Source organism: Balaenoptera borealis (genome assembly GCF_965194805.1).
Source record: "Balaenoptera borealis genome assembly, chromosome: 10".
NCBI classification, from domain to species: domain Eukaryota; kingdom Metazoa; phylum Chordata; class Mammalia; order Artiodactyla; family Balaenopteridae; genus Balaenoptera; species Balaenoptera borealis.
The window spans coordinates 86,651,669-86,677,582 of record NC_138874.1 but is presented as its reverse complement, the minus strand read 5'-3'; the positions used below and the strand labels follow the sequence as shown (position 1 = coordinate 86,677,582).

At 42.0% G+C, this 25,914-nt stretch overlaps 1 protein-coding gene across 6 annotated transcripts in view; it reads right to left on the bottom strand.

Moving 5' to 3' along the window:
- The window catches only part of ENTPD1 (ectonucleoside triphosphate diphosphohydrolase 1), a 153,395-nt gene that overhangs the window by 79,174 nt on the left and 48,307 nt on the right, over positions 1–25,914 (bottom strand). The window contains exon 1 of one of the 6 annotated variants that reach the window (XM_082406531.1): positions 21,617–25,851. The exons of the other annotated variants lie outside the window; for them this stretch is intronic. Within the exon in view, the coding sequence (XP_082262657.1) occupies positions 21,617–21,671 (55 nt within the window). The 5' untranslated portion in view covers positions 21,672–25,851. Of the gene's footprint in view, positions 1–21,616; positions 25,852–25,914 lie in introns of those variants that run through there. 6 annotated transcript variants of the gene reach the window in all.

Genomic DNA, 25,914 nt, shown 5'->3' with positions numbered 1-25,914 from the left:
GAATGTAAATTGATACAGCCACTATGGAGAACAGTATGGAGATTCCTTAAAAAACTAAAAATAGAACTACCATATGACCCAGCAATCCCACTACTGGGAATATACCCTGAGAAAACCATAATTCAAAAAGAGACATGTACCACAATGTTCACTGCAGCACTATTTACAATAGCCAGGACATGGAAACAAACTAAATGTCCATCGATAGATGAATGGATAAAGAAGATGTCGCACATATATACAATGGAATATTTCTCAGCCATAAAAAGGAACGAAATTGAGTTACGTGTAGTGAGGTGGATGGACCTAGAGTCTGTCATACAGAGTGAAGTAAGTCAGAAAGAGAAAAACAAATACTGTATGCTAACGCATATATATGGAATCTAGAAAAATGGTACTGATGAACCTAGTGGCAGGGCAGGAATAAAGATGCAGATGTTGAGAACGGACTTGAGGACACAGTGGGGGAAGAGGAGGCTGGGATGTAGTGAGAGAGTAGCACTGACATATACACACTACCAAATGTAAAATAGCTAGCTAGTGGGAAGCTGCTGCATAGCACAGGGAGATCAGCTCGATGCTTTGCGACCACCTAGAGTGGTGGGATAGGGAGGGTGAAAGGGAGGCTCAAGAGGGAGGAGATATGGGGATATATGTATGCATATAGCTGATTCACTTTGTTGTACAGCAGAAACTAACACAACACTGTAAAGAAATTATACTCCAATAAAGATTAAAAAAAAAAGACACATGCACCCCTATGTTCATAGCAGCACTATTCACAATAGCCAAAACATGGAAACAACCTGAATGTCCATCAACAGATGAATGGATAAAGAAGATGTGGTGTATATATACAATGGCATACTACCCAGCCATAAAAAGGAACAAAATAATACCATTTGCAGCAACATGGATGCAACTAGAGATCATCATACTAAGTGAAGTAAGTCAGAAAGAGAAAGACAGATACCATGTGATATCACTTATATGTGGAATCTAAAATACGGCACAAATGAACCTATCTACAAAACAGAAACAGACTCACAGACATAGAGAACAAACTTGTGGTTGCCAAGGGGGAGGGGGGGAGGTAGAGAGATGGACTGGGAGTTTGGGGTTGGCAGATGCAAACTATTACATTTCGAATGGATAAACAACAAGGTCCTACTGTATAGCACAGGGATCTATATCCAATCTCCTTGGATAAACCATACTGGAAAAGAATGTAAAAAAAAAGAATGTATATATGTGTGTGTAACTGAGTCACTGTGCTGTACAGCAGAAATTAGCACAACATTGTAAATCAACTATACTTCAGTAAAATATAGAGAATAAAAATAAGGAAGTATACTTTCCCACATTTGCCCAGTTTTTGCAATGATATCCATATTATTAGAATATATTCAAGGCTTTCATCATATTTGTCTTATTAAAGATATGATAAGAAAAAGAACTTAGATCAGAGAGGAAGCTTAGGAATTTTTCATACACAATTTTCAAAAGCTGTATTATCAAAAAAATAATGGCTAAGTTTGTTTTTCATGTGACTGACTAGATTACCCAGAGAGGAATAATTAAAATACTGTGTTTTCTATGAACCATGGCAGGTAATTTTCAAAAGCCCTTATCACATGGAGGAAGCCAGGCTCTTCTTAGGAAGTAGGAAGTGGTACCAGATGCGGGGGTCCAGGTGGACTTATCTAGGATGTATTCATAAAAGGGAACCACTTCAGTAACTGCCCTCTCTTCCCAGGCCCCAGAGCTCTTTCAGATGCCATGACTGCTACAGTCAAGTTCTGTTATAGAAAATTCACAATGACTGTATTTCCCCCTGAAAAGCCCTTCATTTCCCTTGTGGATAACAGAAACGTGACTTGTATCATACAATGTGAAACGGTATTTCAAAAAACAATTTCAAGGAACATTTTTACCAAAAATATCTAACAGCAAAGTGTTGTATTTGTTTTCCTTTGTATTGTCTCACTATCCTGGAGAATTCAAGACTGTCACTTCCCTCCCATTCTCCTCCTTTCATATGACAAATGAGAAAGCTTTTCTGTTTGAGGTGAGAGCCAGGTAGAAATGTCAGCTCTTCACTTGACAGAGACAAAAGTGAAGGAAACCCAAGCTCTGAGAAAACACAGACTGATTTCAAGCCAATTAGCTATGTCAGAGGCAAAAAAAAAAAAAAAGCTGATTCTTTTTCATTTTTACAGAAACAGCCATCATGACATCCACAGTTGGCATCCTATTAATGATTAAAATTATGTAATCTGTCCTTAGTCAAAATTCTGCTATACAGAGAAATCCCAGCATCTCTACTTCATGATACCAAAGATGTATTATCCTAAAATTTTACTCCATTAATAAAAAGATTTGGGGTGTTGACAGACGTGGTGGGTTTTTGGCAAAAACAACAAAAGTTTTGCTCTGTGGATTCAGTGAGACTCACTAGATTCAAATCATTTCCAACTTCTGATGGGTCACACCCGGACCAAGCTTAGCTTGTCATATACAGAACAAAGCAGCCAATACAGACAAGCACTAGTAAACATCAGTGCAGTGCTGTGGTCCTTCCCGTGTTTACACAGCCCAGTGATGGAAGAATCACTGAAGCTCAGCGGACTGGTCCTAATCTGGCTTTGCCATTTCCCCAACTCCTAGAGTCTCTGCCCCCTTTCTGCCATCTTCCTTCCTCTCCATCACGGGGGAGTTCTTGGTGACGCGTATTTAGATTGTTCTCCCACTCAAGTGCTTTAAGATCCTTTCCCATGTGCTTCACTCCAGGGCCCTTAGACCCAACCTCTTATATGGTGATATCCACCCCGCTGTTCCAGTCACCCCCACCTCTTCTACAATAGCCCTTTCTGGTATCTCCCTAATTCCCTTTCCTATCAGAATCCATCCTTCATGCGGCTGCAGAATTCCTCCATAATTGACATTCCCAGGGTTCTCCCTAATTAAGAATTTAATGTAGCTTCCTTCTGCTTGCCAGATGAAAGCCTCACTGGTCTACTTGGACCCCTCAGCCCTTCAGAAATTTAAGCCCTTCCCATCTCACCATTCCAATAAGCAGATGTGTGTGCCCGAGATCATAATGCCTGACATTATGACCACTAGACTGTAAGTTCCTTAAGTGAAGGGACTTTTTTTTCTGGCTCATTCATTGCTATATCCCTAGTTGAATGAATAAATGAATTTTGGATTCTGACATTTTTCAACATGAGATTTCCTTCAGTTGGAATTCTATTCCCCTCTTTCTCCCCCAAATCTTTTTCCTTGTCACCTTCAAAATCAAGCTCCCCTCCGTATGCTTCAAAGCTCAATTGTTCCAGTAGTCCTCTCTTCATGTGCTACCTCTAGATATTTAATGGATTGGCCTATTTCAGTTTGGGAGTTCTATAGTTGTTGTTTCATTCATTGTTCAATTAGTCAACAATTATTTATTGAATGCATTATACTATTCACTAGACCTGCCCTAGGCTCTCAGCTACAGTAGTGAACAAATCAAATAAACGTCCCCATCCTCATGGTGCTTAGATGCTAGTCTGAAAGAAAAGATAATAAGCAAGATAAGTAAAATTTATAGTATGTTACATAATTATAAGTGCTAAGGACAGAGAAAAAGCAGGTGAAGAGGCAGGATAGGGTAATTAGGAAAGACCTGAGATGGTGACATTAAAAGTGATAGGAATAAAGAGAAAGCAAGCATACCACTTGGGCAATAGAATTTAAGGTAACTGGAACTGCATGTGCAAAGGCCCTGGGGTGGATCAGTGTCTGGCCATAAGGCTAGTGTGGCTGGATGACTGATGAAGGGGAAAATAGTAAGAGATGATCAGGGGTGGGGTCACTGGGTGCCTTGCTTGTGGGGCCTTGCACGTTCTGGTGAGGGCTTTGTCTTACTCTAAGTGATCTGACTTACTTCTAATCGTTTGTATAATTTACACTCAGCACCATAGGGGTAAACAAGGAACCACTAGGAACCTCTGAAGTACCTGGACAGGAAGGGTGTGGTCTTTTAGGCGGCGCACCCCTGTCTCTTATGATGAGGTGCTGAGGCACCCCCATGAAGTCAGGTCATAGGACAAACACACAGTCAAGTGTGGACAGAGCGTGGCTCTGCTTGTGCCAAGACCAGAGCTGGGAAGACGCATCCAGGAGGAGCAAGTACCATATCATGATAGGTCTTCTCTATACCTTCTGGTCTTCTTGGTGACCCAGGACTGGTGAATCTTTGCTGAGAGAGCACCATTATGAGGGGTCGCCAAGCCAACAGTCACCAGGATCCATCAGTAGAAAGCCAAACTCCACAGACTTCTGAAGGGTGGCTCAAGCTAGAGCAGAGTCCAAACAACCTCACCTTTGCTCAGTCTCTCTAAGCCTCCAGTTCCCTGCATGCAAAATGGGAGTCACAATAGTAAGGAATTCATAGGGTTGTTAGGTAAGAGTCAGTGAGCTAACAATTTACATAACAACCTACAAAAGAGCCCTCGCTGCATTCCAGATTCTGCTCTCAGCACTTTAAACACAGCAACTAATTTAACCTTCACAACACTCCTGTGAGGTAGTACTATAATCATCACCTGTATCAGTTTCCTAGGGCTGCCACAACAAATTACCACAAACATGGTGACTTAAAACAATAGAATGTTACTCTCTCACAATTCCAGAGGCCAGAAGTCCAGAATCAAGGTGTCAACAGGGCCAAAGGCTCTGGAGAGATTCCTTTCTTACCTTGTCCAGCTTCTGGTAGCTCCCGGCATTCCTTGGTTTATGGCTGTATCACTCCAATATCTGCCTCTGTCTGCACATGGCATTTTTCCCTGTCTCTGTGTGTATCAAATTTCCCTCTCCTTTCTCTTATGAGGACACCAATCATTATATTTAGGGCCCATCCTAAAGCCAGAACGATCTCAAGATCCTTAATTACATCTGCAAAGATTTTACTTCCAAATAAGGTCACAAATTACAGGTACTATTATTATCCTCATTATTGTCACTTTACAGGTGAGGAAACTGAGTCATAGAGAGGTTAAGAAGATGGCCCAAACTTACACTGATGTAAAAGTTGGGACCAGGAATTAAAGTCAGGCATTCTGGATCCAGAGGCCAGGCTTTTAGCCACCACCCTACCCTACACCACATGACTGAGGCTTAGTACAGTGCCTGGTGTGTGGTACTAGCGCCGTACATAGAAGCCAATCTCATTATCCAGAAATGAAAAGGGACTGACTTTGAGGATTTGGCTGAAGGGGTTGTCTGGACTGTTGTCACTGATGACACCAGACAATGTTATATTTTTAAAATATGAAGTCTTAGAGAACGGATTGGAGGGCACAGTGGGGGAAGGGGAAGCTGGGACGAAGTGAGAGAGTAGCACTGACATATACACACTACCAAATGTAAAATAGATAGCTAGCGGGAAGCTGCTGCATAGCACAGGGAGATCAGCTCGATGCTTTGTGACCACCTAGAGGGGTGGGATAGGGAGGGTGGGAGGGAGGCTCAAGGGGGAGGGGATACGGGGACATATGTATACATATAACTGATTCACTTTGTTGTACAGCAGAAACTAACAATATTGTAAAGCATTTATACTCTAATAAAGATGTGAAAAAATAAAATAAAATAAAATAAAATATGAAGTCTTTCGGTCCCTGATGGTCAGAAGCTAGCAGCTAAGAGGCAGAGGCTGGGATTACAGTTCCTAGGGAGGTTAAGGGACTTGCTCAAAGTCACACAGCTTACAATTGGCAGAGCAGTGACTGGATCCAAGTCTCTCAACTCCACTCCACTGCCTCAACCACTGCCCTGCGTTAGAGATGCATAGAAATTACTCAGCTTCATTCCTTCTCAGGTGACACAATGCAAAAGAACTCACCCAAAGTTCTGTTCAAATAGAAAGATCTTACATTTCACACACCCCCCCCCCACCATATTTTCCCAATTAATAAATCCAGAGTCAAGTTTGAGGATAAAGCAGTTTAATTTGGTGGGGTTTTTTCCTGCCTGCTTTTAAGTCGAGGAAGTCAGTACAATGTCAATAAATAGACAAATACTAAAAATGTACTTCAAGGCCTCAATGATGACCAGTTAGTTAAAGGGTGAAAAGTAAAGGAGAGGGAGGGAAAACAAGATAGACACAGGCTTGGGAGAAGGAGCCAGAGAATAAGAGGGGAAGGGATAGGTGGGGGTGGGAATAGAAAGAGAGGTAGAGAGACAGGTTATTGAGTAAATACCCATGTCCTGTTCCACTGATCTCCTGAACCCCAGACTTCAGAGAAAGTTACTTGCTTTTACTTATGATCTTTTGTTTCTGCTCTTTGAGATGTTAATTAGCTGGTTAGTCTCAGTTCACAGCTCTTTAGTTAGAAAAGGAGTGCACTTATCCTAACAAAGTAGACTGGCTGATCCTGAGTGGGCGCCTCAGAGGTTCAGCTTTGGGTGGGAAGAGCCCATTTAGTGACCCGGGGCAGTGGAACCGGGGTGGGAGGGCACAGCAAGCTCTTCCTGCAAATCAGACTCTGCCAACCCCACACTCTCCATCCCACCATTCTTTTTGCTGTGGGCTGTGCTCTTCTCAGATTAGCAGCAAGTAACTAACTGACTTGGCACTGATGTGCCTGACTCTAAAAACGTTAATGACTGCAAAAATCAAATGCCGACAGAGGATCTGGGTGTGGGAAATAAGGAAGCAAAGGAATCCCCTTTCCTCTCTCTCCTTCTCCTCACTTCCTCTCACCATTCCGTCTACCTCCTCACCCACACCCCTTCTGGCCTTTCCCGAATTCTTTTATCCATAGACTGCATGGAGCACAATAGGTCTTTGTGGACATCGTGGAATCCCATACTCAAGTATAGGGTTGGCAAGGAGGAGGGTTGTTTCCGGCAGAGTGATATCGTTGAGACTGCAGACAGGAATTCCCTGTGTCCCAGCCAACAAGTGTTAACAATCTCTTGTATTGATGGTCTCTGCAATAAACACATTGCTCCCGCTAAACAAATCATCTTCCACATCTGAAATTGAAGAATTGTGCCCTGGGGATTCTACCTTTTCTCAAAGCAGCTGCGTTTGTCAACAAGCCTTGGTTGTGTTGCTGGTGAGAAAGATTGAGACAATCTGTGCTGGCCAAATGTCACTAGTGTGGGGGTCAGAGTGGGGACTGGGTGAACTGATTCACCCACGTTGCCCAGCCTTACAGCCCCCTGTTTTCTACATCTCACATTTGTAAGTTATCTTATTTCTACCTCCTCATTTTTGTACCTATGAGGTACAAAAGTCAGAAGCAACATAAAAATATTTCTGCAGCAAAATATGCCATAAGCAAAGTAAAAAATAACAAACTGAGGAAAATGTTTGCAACGACTATGAAATAGTTGGTTTCATTAATATACAGAGTCATTAAAAATCATTAAGAAAATGATCAACCCATCTAGTAGAAAAATGGGCCAAGAACATAAATAGGCAATTTAAAGAAAAAGAAATAAATATTTTCAACATATTAGAAGTATTCTAATTACCCTAACTTAAAGAAATGTAGTCAATGAAAATTGAGATACCTTTTATTACTTAGAATAGCGAAGTTTTTTTAAAGTTTGATAAATATATAATATTATTACATACTCATTAGAATGGCAAAAAAAAACCTGACAATACCAAATGTTGGCAAGGATGCAGAGCTACTGGAACTCTCATACACTGCTGCTGGGGATGCAAAATGGCTCAGCCACTTTGGAAAGAGTTTGGTAGTTTCTTATGGAGTTAAACATATACTTACCATATGACCAGGCAATCCTACTCTTAGGTATTTACCCCAAAAGAGTGAAGACATGTCTACACAAAAACCTGTACCTAAATATTTCTAACAGCTTTATTCATCACCAAAAACTCAAAACAACCCAAGTGCGCATCAACTAGTGAATGTACTCAAATTGTGATACAATGGAATTCTCTTCAGCAACAAAGAGGGCATAAACTACTCATAAATGCAACAACATGGATGAATCTCAAAAGCATTATGCTAAGTGAAAGAAGCCAGACTCCAAAGACTATGTGTGATTTCATTTATATGATATTCTGAAAAAGGCAAAACTAAGGACAGGAATCAGATCAATACGCAGTTTCAGGAACTGAGGATTGACTACAAAGGTCCACAAGGGAACTTTCTGAGATGATGGAAACATTCTATATCTTGATTGTGGTGGTAGTTACAAGACTATATACATCTGTTAAAATTCACAGAACTGTACACCTGAAAAGGGTGAACTTTATTGAAAATTTGATAAAGAAATATATATCAACAAAAATATGGGGAAACAGGCACTTCTTGCATGTTGATGGGAGTAAAAATCCACACAGCCTCTTTGGTGGGGGGCAATTTTGCAATATCTATCAAAGAGCAAAGCATACATGTCCTTTGACCCAAGAATTCTACTTCTAGGAATTTAACCTGCTGGTAATACTTATCAACGTATGAAAAGATGCATGTATAGCAATGTTCAATGCAGCATTATTTGTAATTGCAATAATAAAAGTTACTAAAGGTCCATTAATTGAGATCTGAATATATAAATTCTAGTATAGTTATGCATAGTACTATTCAGGCATGGAAAAGATTGAGATCTATGAATGTTGATGCAAACGGCCTTCAAAACATTTTATATTGTGAAAAGCAAGATGTGGAACAATGTGAACAGTATGCTCCCACTGGGTAAAGGCACAGACATCTCTGAAAAGTTATAGATTCACTAGGAGGACTCACAGGACTCAGCATATAGTCATAGCTCATGACTAAGATTTATTACAGTCAAAGAATATGAAGAAAAATCAACAAAGAGAAAAGAAGTATGAGACAAAGTCTAGGGGAAACCAGGTGCAAGCTTCCAAGGGTCTTCTCCCAGTGGAGACCACAGGACACATTTAATTCCCCAGCAATGAGTTGTGATAACACATGTGAAATGTTGTCTATCAGAGAAGCTCATCAGAGCACAGGGCCTTCACTGGGGGCCAGTCACACAGGCACCTACCATCCAGCATACATCAAGATTCCAGACTCCAGATGGAAAGCAGATGGCCAACACAAACCTCACTACCTGCACGAACAGTCCAGGCACAGCAAGCCATTTCCTTAATTCTCAGAATGGTGAGAACCCTCCCCAAATCCAAGCTCCCAGACACCAGCCAAAGGCCAACCTTGTAGGCAGGTCCCCCCAAGGATAGAGTCCCAGGCCTGCATGTCAATGCCCTTTTGCATTGAGCAATTCATAAAATATTTTACCATGTGACCTTCCTTACTCCCTCCCTTCTTCTTTCCCCTCCCTTCTTTCTCCTCCTTCTTCTCCCCCTTCCCTCTTTTCCTTCCTTCCTTAATTCTCTGAGCAATTAAAAATTCTTAATAAAAATTCCTGAAAACCCAAAGGCTCTGAGTTGAAGAGAAAGAATCTACAGAGGGTTTCCAGTTTGGATTAAAGTGACAAAGATGCTAGGAACCTGGAAGGTGGGCATCGGGTAAATGGGAAGAGATGCGTTGGTGGTTTGATGTCAACTTTGCTGATCCTCTGTCCACTCTACCACTGTGCCAGCCACTCACCAACTTAATTAGTCCAAGCAGCTGTCTCTGGGTCCCCACTCATTCAGTCTTCCCAGATCAATGTCATCTCTTTTGTATTCTTTAGTGCAAAATCATCAGGTCTCATTTGGCCAGGCTTTGGGTGGATTAAAAGCTTTATTCTAAGGGAAATTTGGCACCTCTGCTGTTATGTATCAATACAAGAGGGAACAGCTCTCTGAATAAGATATGATCAAGTTTCTAAATGTCCATGGTAACTCTGTCACAGATCATCTGGTATCTAAGCAGCTCTCTTCAACAATCAACACAGCGTATCTGCACTTCAGATGCTTATGTGAGAACTCAGTCTTAAATCGATTAGTATCTAGTTCCTGTCAAGGATGTGACAGATACAACTGATATTTGGGACGGGCAATCTGAGAGTACCCTAGATGTTTTAAAGCATATTTTCTGTACTCATTTAGTGAGGTGGAAAGCAGGAGGGGTTAAAGAAAGGTTCCTGGACCTTGGAGAAAGTGTCTTCCTTAAAGAAAAACAATTAAGATCAACCCATAACAGATGAGGGCAGCTCCTACCAAAATCGCCCACACTTTAAAAAAAAAAGTATGTTCAATCTTGTGACTTGAGTATTTCCTCAAATCCAGAACGCAACTAAGAAAGTGGTGTCCTACTCAATTTTGTATACTGAATGAAGAAGGATGCGTGAATATGGTGAGGCAAGGTCATCTGCATGGAGTGAAAAGGCAACTAAAAGAACTGGTCAATGCACTGTGCCTCTAGCACAGCCTTGGGGGAGAAGGTGCCTTGGCTCATGGCCACTTCTCTGAAAGTTCTTTCTCCATAGTGATGTAGGATGACTCCTCAAAGTTAACCAAACTAACCCCCTACTATGATTTCATGTTCAAGTCATCTTGCCATGATTTTTCTACAAGGTGAAAAGTGAGCTAATCATTGTTAAACAATAGGGGGTATTATGCCACCTATAGATACCTCATATGCATGTTTGGTTTCATGGGATTCTCATTTTCTTTATTCCACAAATTGAAATAGATTGTCTCTCCCTATGAGACGCAGGCTGCCTGTAGAATACCGATGCGATGCGGAGACCACAGGAGCCACATGCACAGCACAGTCTATGCACTTCTTGCTCACACCCAGGCGGGCTGCTTTCTTATTTGCTCAGACTCACAGAGGTAGGAGGGGCTCAGCCAGACAAGGAAGCACACTTCAGGTGGTCAAAGCAGACAAGAGGGATCCCATATACTTTCTCTTCTTTGGAATTATAATAATGTTCTGAGTGGAGGGGAAAGTGTCTCCACCTCAGCAAAAGCTCAGGATATCACACAAGGATACCATACAAGGAACCATACCTTATGGTCCTTGGAAATGGTGGCTACAATAGTTGAAATTCTTTATAAAAGTTCGTACACACCCAAAGACTCTGGGGAATGCAAGAGTTGAAGAGGAAAATTTTACTCCACCTTCCAGGAAAGTCTTTGTTGTCTAGAACTGACCTCTGAGAATGCCGCATTGGTAGACGGTCTTCAGGGATGGGATAGCCAAATCAGATAACAAAGACACTCCTGGGCCCACCACCACCAAGGCTCTTAGGACGGGGTGGAGAAAGGCCACTCCCCCTTTCCTCAGAGCTTTATACAGCGCAGGGACATTCATTCCATTTCTCTTGCCTTCGGCTCTCTGCCTCCAGCCTCCCAGTGAGCTGATACAGGCCGCACCAGTTCTTAAGATTTGACTTCCTCTGACTTGTTCTGTTTTCCTCCTTGCACTCTATGCATTCCTAAATTCCACCTTCCACAGCCCACTCACTCCTTGATCCACCACACCTGGCTTCTGTCCCACCATTCTACTAACGCCACTCTCACAAATATCCGATGGATGCTTTTCCATTTCCTATAGAATTTGACACTGTGTACTACATAAACTCTCTTTTCTTGGCTCCCATGACACCAGACTCTTCTAATAGTCCTCTTACTTCTCTGACCCTTACTATGCTGGCACCTTTTTCTCACCATACCCTTTAAATAAGGATGTTCCACAGTGTTCCATCTTGGAAACTTGGCTCATGTCGCTTCATACACATACAACCAACTGAATGGTGATGGCTCCCTAAACTTTATTGGGATGATCCCCTGATCTGTATCTCCAGTACAGGACTTTATCTTGAGCTCCAAATCTATAATTCTAGTCACCTACTGAACATACCTGCTTTGATGTTCTACAGCCAAAATCACCATGTCTAAAACTAAACTTTCTTTCCCACTCCAATTGTTCTGTATAATCTGCTCAGTGAAGGTCAGCACCATGCCCCCAGTCTCCCCAGACTCTCCCTTCTCCCTCCAAGCAAACTCCCTCCGAGTTTTTACTGATTCTACCCACTAAATATCTCCCAAATCCTTTCATTTATCTATTTCTTGCCTGGACTTCTACAATAGCTTCTGTAGAGGCCTCCCCACATCTAGGCTCTTCCCCTTCTAATCTGTCCTCTACTTTGAAGCTACCATGATCATCCTAAAAATGCAAACCTGATTATATGACCCCACCAGTGTGAACTTCTTCAATGATTCCCATGTGTCTCAAAATAGAAGTTAAACTCTTTATTTAACCACAATTTTAAGGCCAAGTCCCCACACAATTCAGGTGTAGTTCAAGGTGTTAGTCTCTAAATTGGCCCTTCTTTTTCATATCTTCATGTCTTGTACAATGTTCCTGCTTTTTTCTTCTGCCTGAAGCTCTCTTCTTTATCTTTTTGTACCTTATGAAGAAATTGAAGCTGAGGATAATCAGTTTATGTGTCACCACTTCCAGAAAGTCTTCCGGAAAGCCTCTAGCCCCTCCTCTAATGATGGATTAAATACCCTCCTTTGCATCTCTCTCATAGCTTCCCTCCCACAATGCTATAATGGCCTTTAACCTGTGTCAGTCTCCTCTATGAGACTGAGCACCTTGAGAACACAGTGTACCTTTTTAGATCTCCAGAAACCAGCAAAGGGTCTGGTCTGTGTCAGTATTCCATGTGTCAGTTGAATAAATGAATGGATAAGATTGATTTGAATTTTTAGCACACAATGTTTTCCCTCAAGAAAAGGGGAGATTTATTTGATTATTCCATATGTGTTTTAACTTCTCAACTCTATGGTTCTGACTATTTTTAGTGAGCTGCCAGGCAACTCGACTTCAGTTTGCATGTATTGTAGGAAGCAAGAGGGCAGATGTTTAGGCAGTAAATCCCAACTCTGGATCCCAGAGCTTAGTCATAAACTCCATGGAATACTTTCTCACTGAATTACCAAGAATAATAGACTCAGATGATAAGTGTATAATAGAAGGAACTACACATTTAGCCTGTCCTTTCTAAGCAAGCATGGTTAACTACATTGTCTCTGACAGTGAGTCATTCTAAGAGAAGCAGTATGATTAGGTAATAACGCATCCATTCCTTGTTTTTGATTATTATAACTATCCTGTAGGATGGACACTCACCCCTGCCTCTTAACTAGCTGTGTGACTTGGGAAAGTTACTTAGTCTTTCTAAATTTCATTTTCTAGACTGAAATTTTAAAAACATCCATCACTTAATTTGGGAAGCTGATGTGAAGATGCAGTGAGCTCTGTATGAAAAGAATGATTAGAGTGATCCCAACCAGTCCCATGGCCTCGGTTAGTACTGTCCATATGTGGGAAATACACTAACTTATATTTAGCCCAGACACATGTATTCCTGACCTTTCAGCTGCCTCCTTGACCTTTCACCTTGGATAACTCACAGGCACCTCAAACCTTTTCTGCCCAAACAGAATTCCTGCTTTCCCCTTCTCCCCAAACCTGTCCCTCCCCCAGCTCTCCATAGTTCAATGCCCATAGCTCAGCGAGCATCTCTACTGCTCATCCAGTTGTGACCCAAGAACAATGGCATCATACTCCATTCCTTCCTCACCCTTGTCCTTCACATCCGAGGAGCCTGCTCACTCAGCAAATGTTACTGAGAGCTTGTGTCAAGTCCTGGGATTCTACCTCCCAAAGATTCTGATGCCCACGCCCCCCCTCCATCACCCTGCCACCTTCTTAGTCCAACCACCACCATCTCCCACAGCAGGCTCCTAACCGGTCTCCCTGCATCCACTCTTGCCTCTCGACAATTTGTTTGCCACACTGCAGCCACGGTGATCTTTTCAAAGTCTCCATATGATCACATCACCCACTAGTTACTTAAAACCCTTCATAGCTTCCTATTACTTTAGAATAAAGACCACAATCCTTCATGTAACCCGTAGGTCCTACTTGTCCTGTCCCTTCTTGGGTTTCCAGCCTCCCTTATCACCACCCTTCCCTCACTCTTTGCCTCCTTTCAGCCCTCACTTCACCTTTCTTCCCCTGCCCCCGGGCCCTCGCACAATTTTTTAACTCTGCCTAGAACCTTCTCCTCCCACTCTCTTTGCTTAGCTATATTCTGCTCGGCCTTCAGATTCCAGGCGCAAGTCCTTCCTCAAGGATGCCTCAGAGACCCCTTCCATGAACCCCACACTAGCTGGCACTCCTCACAGTACTCTATAAACATTTTCTTCATATCACTTAAGGCTACTGTAATTAATTAGCTACATGCTTAAGTCTTTCACCTCGTCAGTCATTCTCAATTCTAGCTGCACATTAGAGTCACTGGAGAACTTTGTGAAAATACCAACCCCCGAGTCCCATCCCAGACTAATTAAATCAGAATCACTGAGGTGAAGCCTGGGCATTGTTATTTTTTAATGGCGTCCTGGTGCAACTAATATGCAGCCAAGGTTGAGAACCACTGCTTTGGAGGGCAAGGACCAGGTCTGCTTATCCACAACTTTATCCCTAGTGCCAAGCACACAGCAGTGTCTGCACACAGTAGGCATTCAATAAATGGTAACTGTAGTTATGATTATTATTGTTGTTGTTGTTATGGTCAATATGGTTATGATTAAGATCATAATTTTTTCACACTTCTGGCATCTGTGATTCTTTACCACAAAACTCCAATTATGTAGCAGCCAAATCATGTTTTTAAAATTCAGCAAGTTTCTATTTTCCTGTCAACATAGAGCTTCAATTAAGGACTGACCAGACCTACTAGACAAAATATTTTCACAAGCTACGTCTCCAAGGTGAAACAAAATACAGCATATTAAAATAAAACCTCAATTCATATCTTATAATTCCTTTCTATGTAGGTATGTATTAGTAACTATAGTCATTTGAATAGGAACTTTCTAGTTTTGTAACAACGAGTGTACTGGCCACTGCTTTGTCATTCTGATTCCACTTGGTTTTGCTCTTCTCTGTTAGTAGTTTCTCTCTCCTGCCACATGACCTATTTTACTAAGCAAATGTCAACCCCACACCCCACCCTGGCTCAGTGGTTACAGCCGAAGTTTCTTCAGCTTGCAGTTTTCCTGTTCAGCCCTGTGTCAGAGGGCAGGCTCTGTACAACTTTTAGAGAACCTTCTAAAGACATAGTTTCTATAGTCCTATAGTCCAGTTCTCAACCATAAACCTGCTCAGAATCACCAGGAAGGTTTATTAAAACAAAAACTGCTGGACCCCATCCTCAGAGTTTCTGATTCAGTATGTCTGGGGTGAGGCCAGAGAATTTGCACTTCTAACAAGTTTCTAGGTAATGCTGCAGATGCTGGTCCAGGGACCACACTTTGAAAACCACTGCTACCTCCCACTTAATGGCTGATATTTTAAAAAATAGAGAAGAGAAGTTGTGAGGGCTTTTATGGGTACAGTGGGTGAAGACTGTATCCAATTTATTCTTTATATTTAAGGCACAACCATGGGACTTTTTCCCATGATTTCAGAGGGATTTTCTCTGTGCTATTTTTGTAAACAACTCAACACATCCCACCCATACTTCCCTTATTTTATAAGAGACTGTGAAGGTATGTGGGGGCAGCACACCTCCAGTCTGTTCCCAACAGGCAATTCCCTCAGCTACCGCCACGCTCCTTTTTAAAGGCAGCTCTGGTTCACCATCCCTGAAGCCAGCCAGCTTTGTGAAGCTGACTTCAGGATTGTTTAACACAGTGGTGGGAGGGGGCTTGAAATAGCAGTGAGGGAATTCCTAAGCAGCTCCTCAAAGAAGCAAGCTTCAAAATCACTCTAGGAGGTTTCATCAGGGGTTGGCGGGAAGAGGTGGAGTAAGGGATTCCAAGGGATACCAAAGAAAGCTACTGAGCCCAATGCCAGCACCTTGGCAAGATGGCAGGCAAGCAAGCAAGACACTGTCACTGGAAAAAACAGCTAGAGTGCACGTGAATTTTAGCCTTAGCAACTGCTAAGCATATCATGAAAGACTTTGTTATACATCTTTCTCATACTGAAGTACTTACCAGTAAAATTACATAATATGTGGGATTTGCTGTAAAAAATTCCAATACCAACAACAAAAAAGGCTTGGTGGAAGGGAAAGTAACAGAGGAAACAAAAATCTCAGAACATGTATTGATAAATGTTGAAGATAGGTAATGGGTATGTAGAGGTTTATTATACTATATACTAGTCTCTTTGTTTTTGTTTGAAATTTTCTATAACCAAAAAATTTTGTGAACCTCTTGCTGAAATAAAGTACACTATTTCTATAAATTTGAGAGACCACCAAAATTTATTAACTCTAACAACTTCCTGCATGTCTTCCCCATAATTACCCAATATCAAATTGGTGTAATTTGATATAACTTGACTTAGTAAAACTATGTCAGTTTCAAGTGATTGGGGACTTTTTTTGTCCTAGGTATTAATAAATCTTTCATGTTTATTTTAAGGATTTGCCAAGAATCAACCTCATGTGGAGTTTCCTGAATCCATCCTCTCCCACATTTTATGATTTAGATTACTAACTCTGAGAATTTAAAGAACATCATCTCTGTAATGTTCTTTAAACTTATTTAGAAAAGTCAGGGGCTCTCTTAATAACTTCCCATCTGTTTCAATGACTTCTTAATGATACATGTTTTAGTTTGAATTGATTGAACTGCATTTTTCTAGACTGAAGCAAAATAGAAGTTCAGAGGTTCCAATTCCTTTATAAAATCCATTATCATTGTGCATCTCCCTTCCCGTTCATGTTCTTGCACTGAACCATAACCAAAATAACATTTTTTTGTTATCTTTAGCATTTTTTCCTGCATGCCTCATCTCCAAGTGATACTAGCCCAAGTGACACTACTTTTAAAAGAATTCTCCTAGCTTCTAAACATTTTCTCAATTACTTGCCATTTTTTCTCTATTGTACAAATACCTGGGGAAATTTTTTTTACTTTATAAAAGTTATGGTCATCATAGAAATTTTTAGAAAATAGAGAAATATATAATATAAAAGAAAAAACTCCCCCATCATTTCTGAGCTCCTTATCAAACTCCCTCTGGTCAAATGAGTGTTTTAAATGCCTTTCACTTTTCTTATCCATTAAGATTACTTGTGATTACATAAGCATATTTCTCATTTAGTTGGTTATTTCATTTTTTTTTTAATTTATTTGTTTATTTATTTATTTTTGGCGGTGTTAGGTCTTCGTTTCTGTGCGAGGGCTTTCTCTAGTTGTGGTGAGCGGGGGCCACTCTTCATCGCGGTGCGCGGGCCTCTCACTGTCTCGGCCTCTCCCGTTGCGGAGCACAGGCTCCAGACGCACAGGCTCAGTAGTTGTGGCTCACGGGCTTAGTTGCTCCGTGGCATGTGGGATCTTCCCAGACCAGGGCTCAAACCCGTGTCCCCTGCATTGGCAGGCAGATTCTTAACCACTGCGCCACCAGGGAAGCCTGGTTATTTCATTTTTAGACTCAACCTTTTTGAGCCATATTCTTTAGCAAATCTGGCCATGATATCTCACCTATCATCTTTCTGATTTTTAAAAAAAATCTGCCTTCTTAAAAATTGAAGCCATGTGCCTGGTTGCCTTATGTTTCTCTTCTTCAGGATTATTAATGCCTAAATGAACTAGTCATTTCTCCTACATTCCTAACTATATCTTTCTTTTGTATCAGAATTAAATCAAGGAAGAAGGGCACTAATAGCTCCCTCTAACTTGCAAGGAAAATCAAGAATTTTTCACACTTTGTATTTTTTGGAAAATTGTATTTCCAATAAGTGTCTACGTAAAGTTATAGTGCTTCAGAATTTCATACAGGGTTGTGGTGGGGGATAGTGGAGGACAGGGTTGCCAACATCTATTGTGACCTTCTCCAGGCCAGGCACTATAGTAGGCACTTCACATAACTTTTTTTCACTTAATAATCTTAAAGGTCCTGAATGTTAAGTACTGTTTTAGCCCCTGTTTTATAGATACGAAAAATGCAAATGAGATAGGTTAAGCAACTTCTCCAAGACAAGGTGGTAGAATATCTTTGAAATACTGTACTAATAATTTGCATATCCAGTGTACCAAGTCCTCCTTTAGTTGAAATACTCCACTGATGGTCTATTTTGCTTCTGTCCTTGCTTTGTAATTTGTATGAAAAACACTTCATCCAAAGCCTCCACTTGACTGGGATGGCTTATCTTATTCTCAAACAACAATGGCCTTTTCACTCTCCTTTGTATTCTCACCCAAAGCCCTTCATGGAGCTGCCAATCTCATGCTTCTTTGTATTTTGATACCGACAAACACTATCTTTAACATTCGCTCCCCATCCTAAAACATCTATGTCTTTAAACAAGAAATAGACTTTGTGGCCCTTAATTAATTAGGAGGTCCATCCTCCTAAGCTCTTTGTAACATACAGAGCTTCATGTTTATGTAGAGTAGAAGAAGCATGTCTATTTCAATAGGTTAAACTTTGATTTGAAAAAATAAAAAGATGGTCAAAATAAAACTTGGAATACTAGACTGATCAAATTTCCCTAAAAGTTGTATCATGAATTAGTCTCCTTTTTTCTCTCTCAACTCTTTTCCTGGAAATTAATATAGCTTATTATGCTTGACATTGGAAGATGCAAAGTCCATAACCCAGCACGTTCCTACGGTTCATTCTAACGTTGGTCGCTCACCTAAATCAAAAAACAAAAGCAAAACAAAAGCTAGAGGTTACTAGATCTGAGATCTTGAGTAAACTCACATTCTCACCCTTTGTTTTCTCAACTGTAAAATGAGGATTAACGGTAATACCTACTTGACAAGGTTGTTAAGATGATTAAATTTAATTGAATAATGGGTAAGAAACTGCCAAATGAACTGTAAATTAAATGACTGTGATGATGATTGTGGTCCACAGCGCCATAACTTCATCTGTAATCTACATATAAAATCAAATATGCAAATATGCAATACCCGAGTAACCAGAGGCTTTTTACATCTGCAAATGGGGTTCAAAACTTTTTAAATTTCCCAAAATTTCAAGGTTCCTCTTTTTCTCATGATAGAAAAGTCTAGGGCGGATGAGAAGATTCCTGTCACTAGCATTTGCTGATACTTTTCCTCCCAGGATTTGGTGCTTTTAGGAGCCAGTTTTGCTGCTGACAATGGGCATGGGGAGCCAGAATCTAGGGCTGACCTTGGCTTGGTGGGTGTCAGTCCTGAGCTGCCCTCTTCCTTGGGGAGCAACATTAGCCTCATGTTCTAGAATCAGGATTCACTTTCTCAGGCAAAGAAGCGGGACGCAGTAGGGAAGTTAGGGAACCCGCACATTCTTCCTCTCCTGCTGATCCTGCCCCTTGCCCCAGGTTTGGCTTTCAGGTTCTTTTCAGGGCAATATGGAGGGCCTTGTGCTCTAAGTACCCTCTACCTTCCACTGCTTCTCACTCAACTAATTTCCAATTTGGAGGAGTTAAAGAAGAAATAGTCTGGTGACCTTAAAAGTAGAAGGGAGCTGTGTGGTCCTTCACACCTTAGAGTGAATTGTTGAGATGGACTGTGTTCCCCAAGCCTGGCTGTGGCAAAGCTGAACAGAAAGAATAGGAGTTTGGAAGTAGTATAGAAAGCAGAGGGGCAAACCACCCCTTGGGATGGTTTAGGAGCAAAGGGCTTTAGGCAGCTCCCAGGCACTGGGCAGCAGGGTGGGAGGACATAAGGGATCAGGAGTAGGAGAGTGGCTCAGAAATGAGGCCCTCAGTTAACACATCTATTTCTTCACCAGCACCCAGTTTTGCCCAGTACCTACCCTGTCTCCTTCCCACCTCCTCAGATGGAAAGAGCAGGACTCTAGACCAGAAAAGCTCCCGTCATCCTCACAGTCATGTTCATCATCATTTGTTATGTGCTTGCTGGGTACCAGGCACTGTGCTAAGCACTTTACATGCATTATTCACGAAATCCTCCAACACTGTAGATATCATTAGCCCACTTTGCGCTTGAGGAAACTGGGGGTCAGAGAGTCTAGTAATGTGCTCACGGTCACACAGACACTGAGTGCAGAGCTGGAATTTGAACACAAGCCTGTCTGACTCTGGGAAGTCTATGCTCTTAATCACCAGGAGGAACTGATAATCATTTAACTCTTTTCTCTTCTATCCCTGCCACTCCCACCTACCACCTACCCACTTCCTTCAGCCAAGTGGAGCCAGTTTACATAGCCATCCTCTGAGAAAAGTTGCAACAGATGGTTTCTGTCTCATAAGTTGCTAGGTTGGGTTTTGTGACTAACCTTCCAGTCCTGTGACCTTATGATCTTGGCCACAAAAGATTGTTCCAGCAACTGCTGCTTGAGCCAAAGTGTGGGCTGGGCTTGCATGATCTCATTTAATATTTATAACAAAGCTATAAACTAAGTGCTAATATTAATCCCATTGTACAGATAGGAAAACTGATACTCAGAGAAGTTAAGTTACCAACCTGAGGTCATACAGCTAGTAAGAGGCAGAACTAGGATTGGAAGTCAGTTCATCTGAATGCTTGAATACCCTGCTCTACCTTCTTTTGGGGGGAAGATCAATGGAGTTGGCCTGGAACAAGAGACCCTCCTGAAATCAATTAGTGACAACAGAGGGGAGTTGTCCAGCCACTGCAGCAGATGCTGCAGAACAGAGAAGAGAATCAGCGAAGAGTGGAGTTTTTGCCATGCAAGAATGATCAGAAGGGGAGACTTCCACAGTAGCTGTCCATTCACATGAGCTGGCACTACAACCGCAACAAAGAGGCCCCCATTCCAGCTGATATGCAGCAATAGAGCCTGTTACCTGTGTTTCCTGACTTCTCCGTATGGGCCTGTCAACTCCTATAACCTCAGGTAAAAGAACCCAGTCCGGGGCTTCTCTGGTGGCGCAGTGGTTAAGAATCTGCCTGCCAATGCAGGAGACACGGGTTCGAGCCCTGGTCCGGGAAGATCCCACATGCCTCGGAGCAACTAAGCCCGTGCACCACAACTACTGAGCCTGCGCTCTAGAGCTCACGAGCCACAACTACTGAAGCCCGCGCACCCTAGAGCCCGTGCTCCGCAACAAGAGAAGCCACCACAATGAGAAGCCTGCACACCGCAACAAAGAGTAGCCCCTGCTCGCCGCAACTAGAGAAAGCCCGTGCACAGCAACGAAGACCCAACGCAGCCAAAAATATATAAATAAATACATACATACATACATAAATCTATTAAAAAATGGTAAACCAATTAAAAAAAAAAAAGAACCCAGTCCATGTCATCTGTGCCTGACACATACACACTCCCTTAGGCTTAAACTCCCTGCAACACACCCCATCCCAATCTGGCCTGATGGAATGGAGTGGGGAGAGCCTTGGAGCCTTGCACATCCTGATGCTTGAATTCTAACCCCACCCCAGCCTCCAGCTTTACTTCTTCTCCCCTTCACAAGTAACTCTCTCCCCTCCTTCCTCATTGTCTGCCAGCTCCAGGAGAAGGACACTGAGGCCTAGGGCTGCTTTCCAACGGGCCCTCAGTATTCTGGGTGTACATCAACTGTTTCCTGGGGGAACAGCAAGTCAGATGCAGTGTGCAACTCAGAAGGCCATACAAGTATTGGCCTCCAGAATTTCCACTTCCTGGGTCTACCAGGGTCTTGGGGTGGCTGGGGAGTAAAGCCAGAATCTTCTTCCAGGCCTTCACACCTGCAGTTAGCCCCCACTGTCTACATGAGACATCGGAGTGCACAGCAGTCCCCATGTCTCTGAGGTTGGCCAGAGTGAAGAGTTGCTGGTGAGAGTCAGTGCTGGAAATGCTGGCAACAAACCACGTAATACGTTTTCAGTGCTCCCATAAAGTCTGGGTATTCTAAGGAACTTGTATTCATGAGCAGCTGGTGGTGTATCTTCAGATGTCACTCATGAGGGGCTGTTCCAAGAAAGATCCAGGAATACAAAAAGCAGGATTTCTTGGCTTCAGTGTCTCTTCCCTTTGATACTCTGTCTTATGGAAAATTTGGCAAATAGTCAAATTGCTATCCTGATCTTTCCTACAAAAAACAAAAAACAAAAAAACAAAACTGAAGAAGAAAATCACCTGGTTATTAAAGCATCCCACCATGTTCTGCCCTCAGGAAGGCAGTATACAGTAATCAGAAACAGACAAAAAGAAAAAAAAATTTGACTAGGAACCTGTATTTTTTACATAGATCTTCTACTTCCTTCCACCCCTCTTCCAGGGCCTCCTGCTGTTCTATTTCTTGGTCAACAAATTGTCCCATCTCCAAATCTGTTCCTCCTTTCTATAATCAGTAATATCTAGAAACTGAGTTCCCAAGGCAACCACAAATATTTGCTATCCTTTCTGTTATGTGACTTGCCCTAAAAATAAACTCAGATATTCTTCCTACCATCAAAATGCCAGGAAGAATGTAAATGGATATTGAGTTTTTTATGCAGACCTATGAAATAGAGAAGGCACAGTGCTACTTAGGCAAAATTTCTAGGAATACTGTGAAAGTCCTAAAATAGAAGATATTTATAAAAACTGGGCATGTTAGAAGATTATTCTATGTATAAAATGGAACAAGCAAAGGAAGGCTTGGGGAAAAAGGATTAGAATAAGCAGATACACATAAGCTTACACACACCCAAATAAGTAGAATTTGTTTTCCTTTTTAGAAAGGGAGTAGCAAAGAGAAGAGTGCACATTTGCTCTGAGGTCTACTCAAGGTTTAGCCTCTTTTCTTTGAAATGCCCCCTTGATGTGCCAGCCAAGGACCCCCCGAGACCTCCATTTGAAACTGACAGTACTTGAAGCCAATTCACAAATAAGATTTGCTTTCTGTTCTCATGTGACTCTGGGGTGGTTGGCCTTTCAGGAATCATGGAAAAAGTCTCCATTTAAGGCTCCAACGTGGTAATGACCCCACTACACAAATCATTGTGAATTAGGGAGCTTCCAAATTAAACGAGGTTCAGCAAATGGCAGTGTCACAATAGCAACAGTGATAGTCATAAAACTTTACATTTTGATGGTCTCAACAACAGTTTGCAAACACATTTATGTCCACTCTCTTTTCTGATCCTCAGAAAAACTCTCTAGGACACAGAGGATACATATACACACATACATAAATCCCGTTTTCAGGTATGTAAAAGCTGAGGCTAAAGAGCAAGGGAACTTGTCCAATCTGTATGTGGCTGGGTATACAAGCCTTCCACATCCAGCCCTGTGTCCTTTTATTTTAGATGTTCTCTATGTCTCCACCTCGCCATTCCCACTATCATCCAAGAATCCTAAAACCAATAGGATTTGTGATACAGAGGACCGGAAGTTTAAAAAGCATCCTTAGAGCTTTCAGGGAATCAATTCAGAAATAGGTAAAACAATAGAAAGACTGTGGAGAAACAAACAAACAGGAAGTGTTCAGATGAACTAATGCAGGATGAAGTCAGTAAGGCAACAGGGAAATTCTCTCTCTCTTCCTCCCTCACATCCTCCCTGCTCATGACTGTCTGTTCTAAGACCCAGGACTTCCTCAAATGGCCCTATAATAACCCTTTCCTCCAATATTGGACAGTCCCTTAAAGTCCTCTGGCTAAACTTCCTGACTGACCAGGAGCAAGTTTCCAATTTTTTCTTGGAACTACCATATTAGTACCAGTCACATTCATGTCCCTACTCCCTTCAGCACATGTTCCTTATATAATGTGGCCTCTGGATTCTTCCCCTTTCTGGACACATCCATCCACCCAGTTCATCAACATCTCACTTTCGATGTGATGCACAAAGGAAATGTACCACCCATAAAGTGATTTTCAGTTCTTCACTCAATAAATCAACCATAAAGTTGCGGGCAAAAAGGGCTGTTGTAGGAGTAAATGAGGTAGTGAAAGTCAAGCACTTAATAGGGGCTGGCACAACATAAGTCCTTTATAGATCGCTGCAAATCAGTGCCTTCATGGCGCTATCTCTGCAGTATTAGCTACACACGTCAGAGCAGCGTGTTTTGAGAAAGACATTAACAAGCCAGAGGGAAGAAGGTCCAAAGAAGAGAAAGAAGCTCCTACTCACTGAACTTCCATCAGCAATTTGTCCCTCTCTGTTTGCCCCTGCCCAGCTTTGCCCTCCTCTGGTAAAGATATAATTGGTTTTCATCCTGAGGGGCAACCCCACCTAAGTCCTGGAATATATTAGGAACTTTTTCACCTTAGCGGGAGAGCGTCTGAAAAACCGTGATTGCTCCCATGCCTGGGGTCAAGTGCCCTGGAAGGACTCTAACCTCCCCTTTGGGAGAATGTGGAAAAACTTCTTTAGCTAAATCCATCCCAAAGCATATACCAGTCTGTCTGGCTACATTTCATTTCCGCCCCAGGACTAGAGTCTGGCCATACATGTTAACCAAACTGGTAGGGGGCTGACTCCCTCTACTGGTTTCAGTCCGCTCCTTTCCAGTAGGATCTAAATTCAGTTTCTGATGTCCCCCTGGTGCTCACGCAGACAGATCTCCCTACCTGACGATTTGGCTACAGACCAAGAATGTACTCCCCAGATGCTCCCTGGAGCTGGACCCCACACCTCAGATCAAAACCCTTAAATATGGCCATGGCCTGGATCAAACATGAGTTTATTCCTCTCCCTTGGACATGATGATCTGAACTAACCAAGGCAACTTCCTTTCACTCTCTCCCATCTGCAGAGCTGCAGGCATATGTCATGTCTATGGATATCCCATTTAGAACACTGACAGGAAGGAAAAAATGTACAAAGAGCAGACATATGAACTCACAGAGCAAAGCAGTCTATTTAGGATTTAGTATAGGGGCAAATAAGTCTAAAAATACTAATAGACCTAAAAACTTTAATAGTCATTACTGTTTTATAATTTCATCCATTCATTCATCCATTAATTATGCACTCATTCATATAACTCATGCGTGCACTGATCTGAATCATATTTGATTGCCTGGAATGTGCTTGGTACTGGATATATAAATATGAATAAGACTTAATCACTGCTCATAAAGAACCATAAAAATTAATACTCAGAATGTCAATGTCATCACCTTGACCTATCAGATACATTTTTTTTAATGTTTGGTGTGCTCTCTTAAAGAAAAGGGAAAGATGCATTATACCTTAGTAAATTAGATAATTCCATTCAACAATATCAGCTATAATTAGCACGAAGTGTAATGGGTGAGCTTCATTTCTTTAGGTAACAACACTATCAGCCTTGAGTCTGGCATTTCTAGGTCTGCATCTCACCTTTGGCCCTCCTAGTTATATGAGGCATTGCCCTCACTTCCTCACTTCTAATATGGGAATAACAGTAGTTCTCATCTCTTAAGATTACTATAAAGGTCCAGTGAGGTAATGTGTACAAAATGCTCAACATGGTGCCTGGAACAACCCTGTTTATGTTGTGTTTTCCTTTTCAAATATGCATATTATAGTTTTTATTTATGCACTTTACGTTAACAAGATCTTTCCATTTTTCAATATCACCTTAGCACCTCTGTGTGGGGTTAATACTATCCAAGGTCAAGTGCAACTGGCCTGGAAAAGGAAATCCTAAGAAGTTAAAATAGTAACTAACAGAGAGTCCCCCACCCCCAACCCTTCACTAGACACTTCCGTCCCTGACACCCTCCCTGTCCCTTACACGAACCAAGCCTCTTCCCGATGCAGGGCCTTGGCATATGCTGTTTCCTTTTCCTGCTGTATGTTCCCCTTGCCACATCCTCCCCCAGTTTCTGCCTTCTCATTTCTTAGATCTTAACTTCACCTCACTTAATCGTACCTAACTTTTGTTGGGTGCCTGCTGTCCTCCTGACACTGTAATGAGTGCTTTCATGGGCTTTCTTATTCAGTCCTGGCAACAAACCCTAAGGCTCTACCCTCACAGAGGCTTTCCAGCAATAATCAGGTGACCCGTGGAGACAGGACTCAGATGCAGACTCTGTGCCCCACCTCCCTGCCCCTACCCACCTGTACCCCC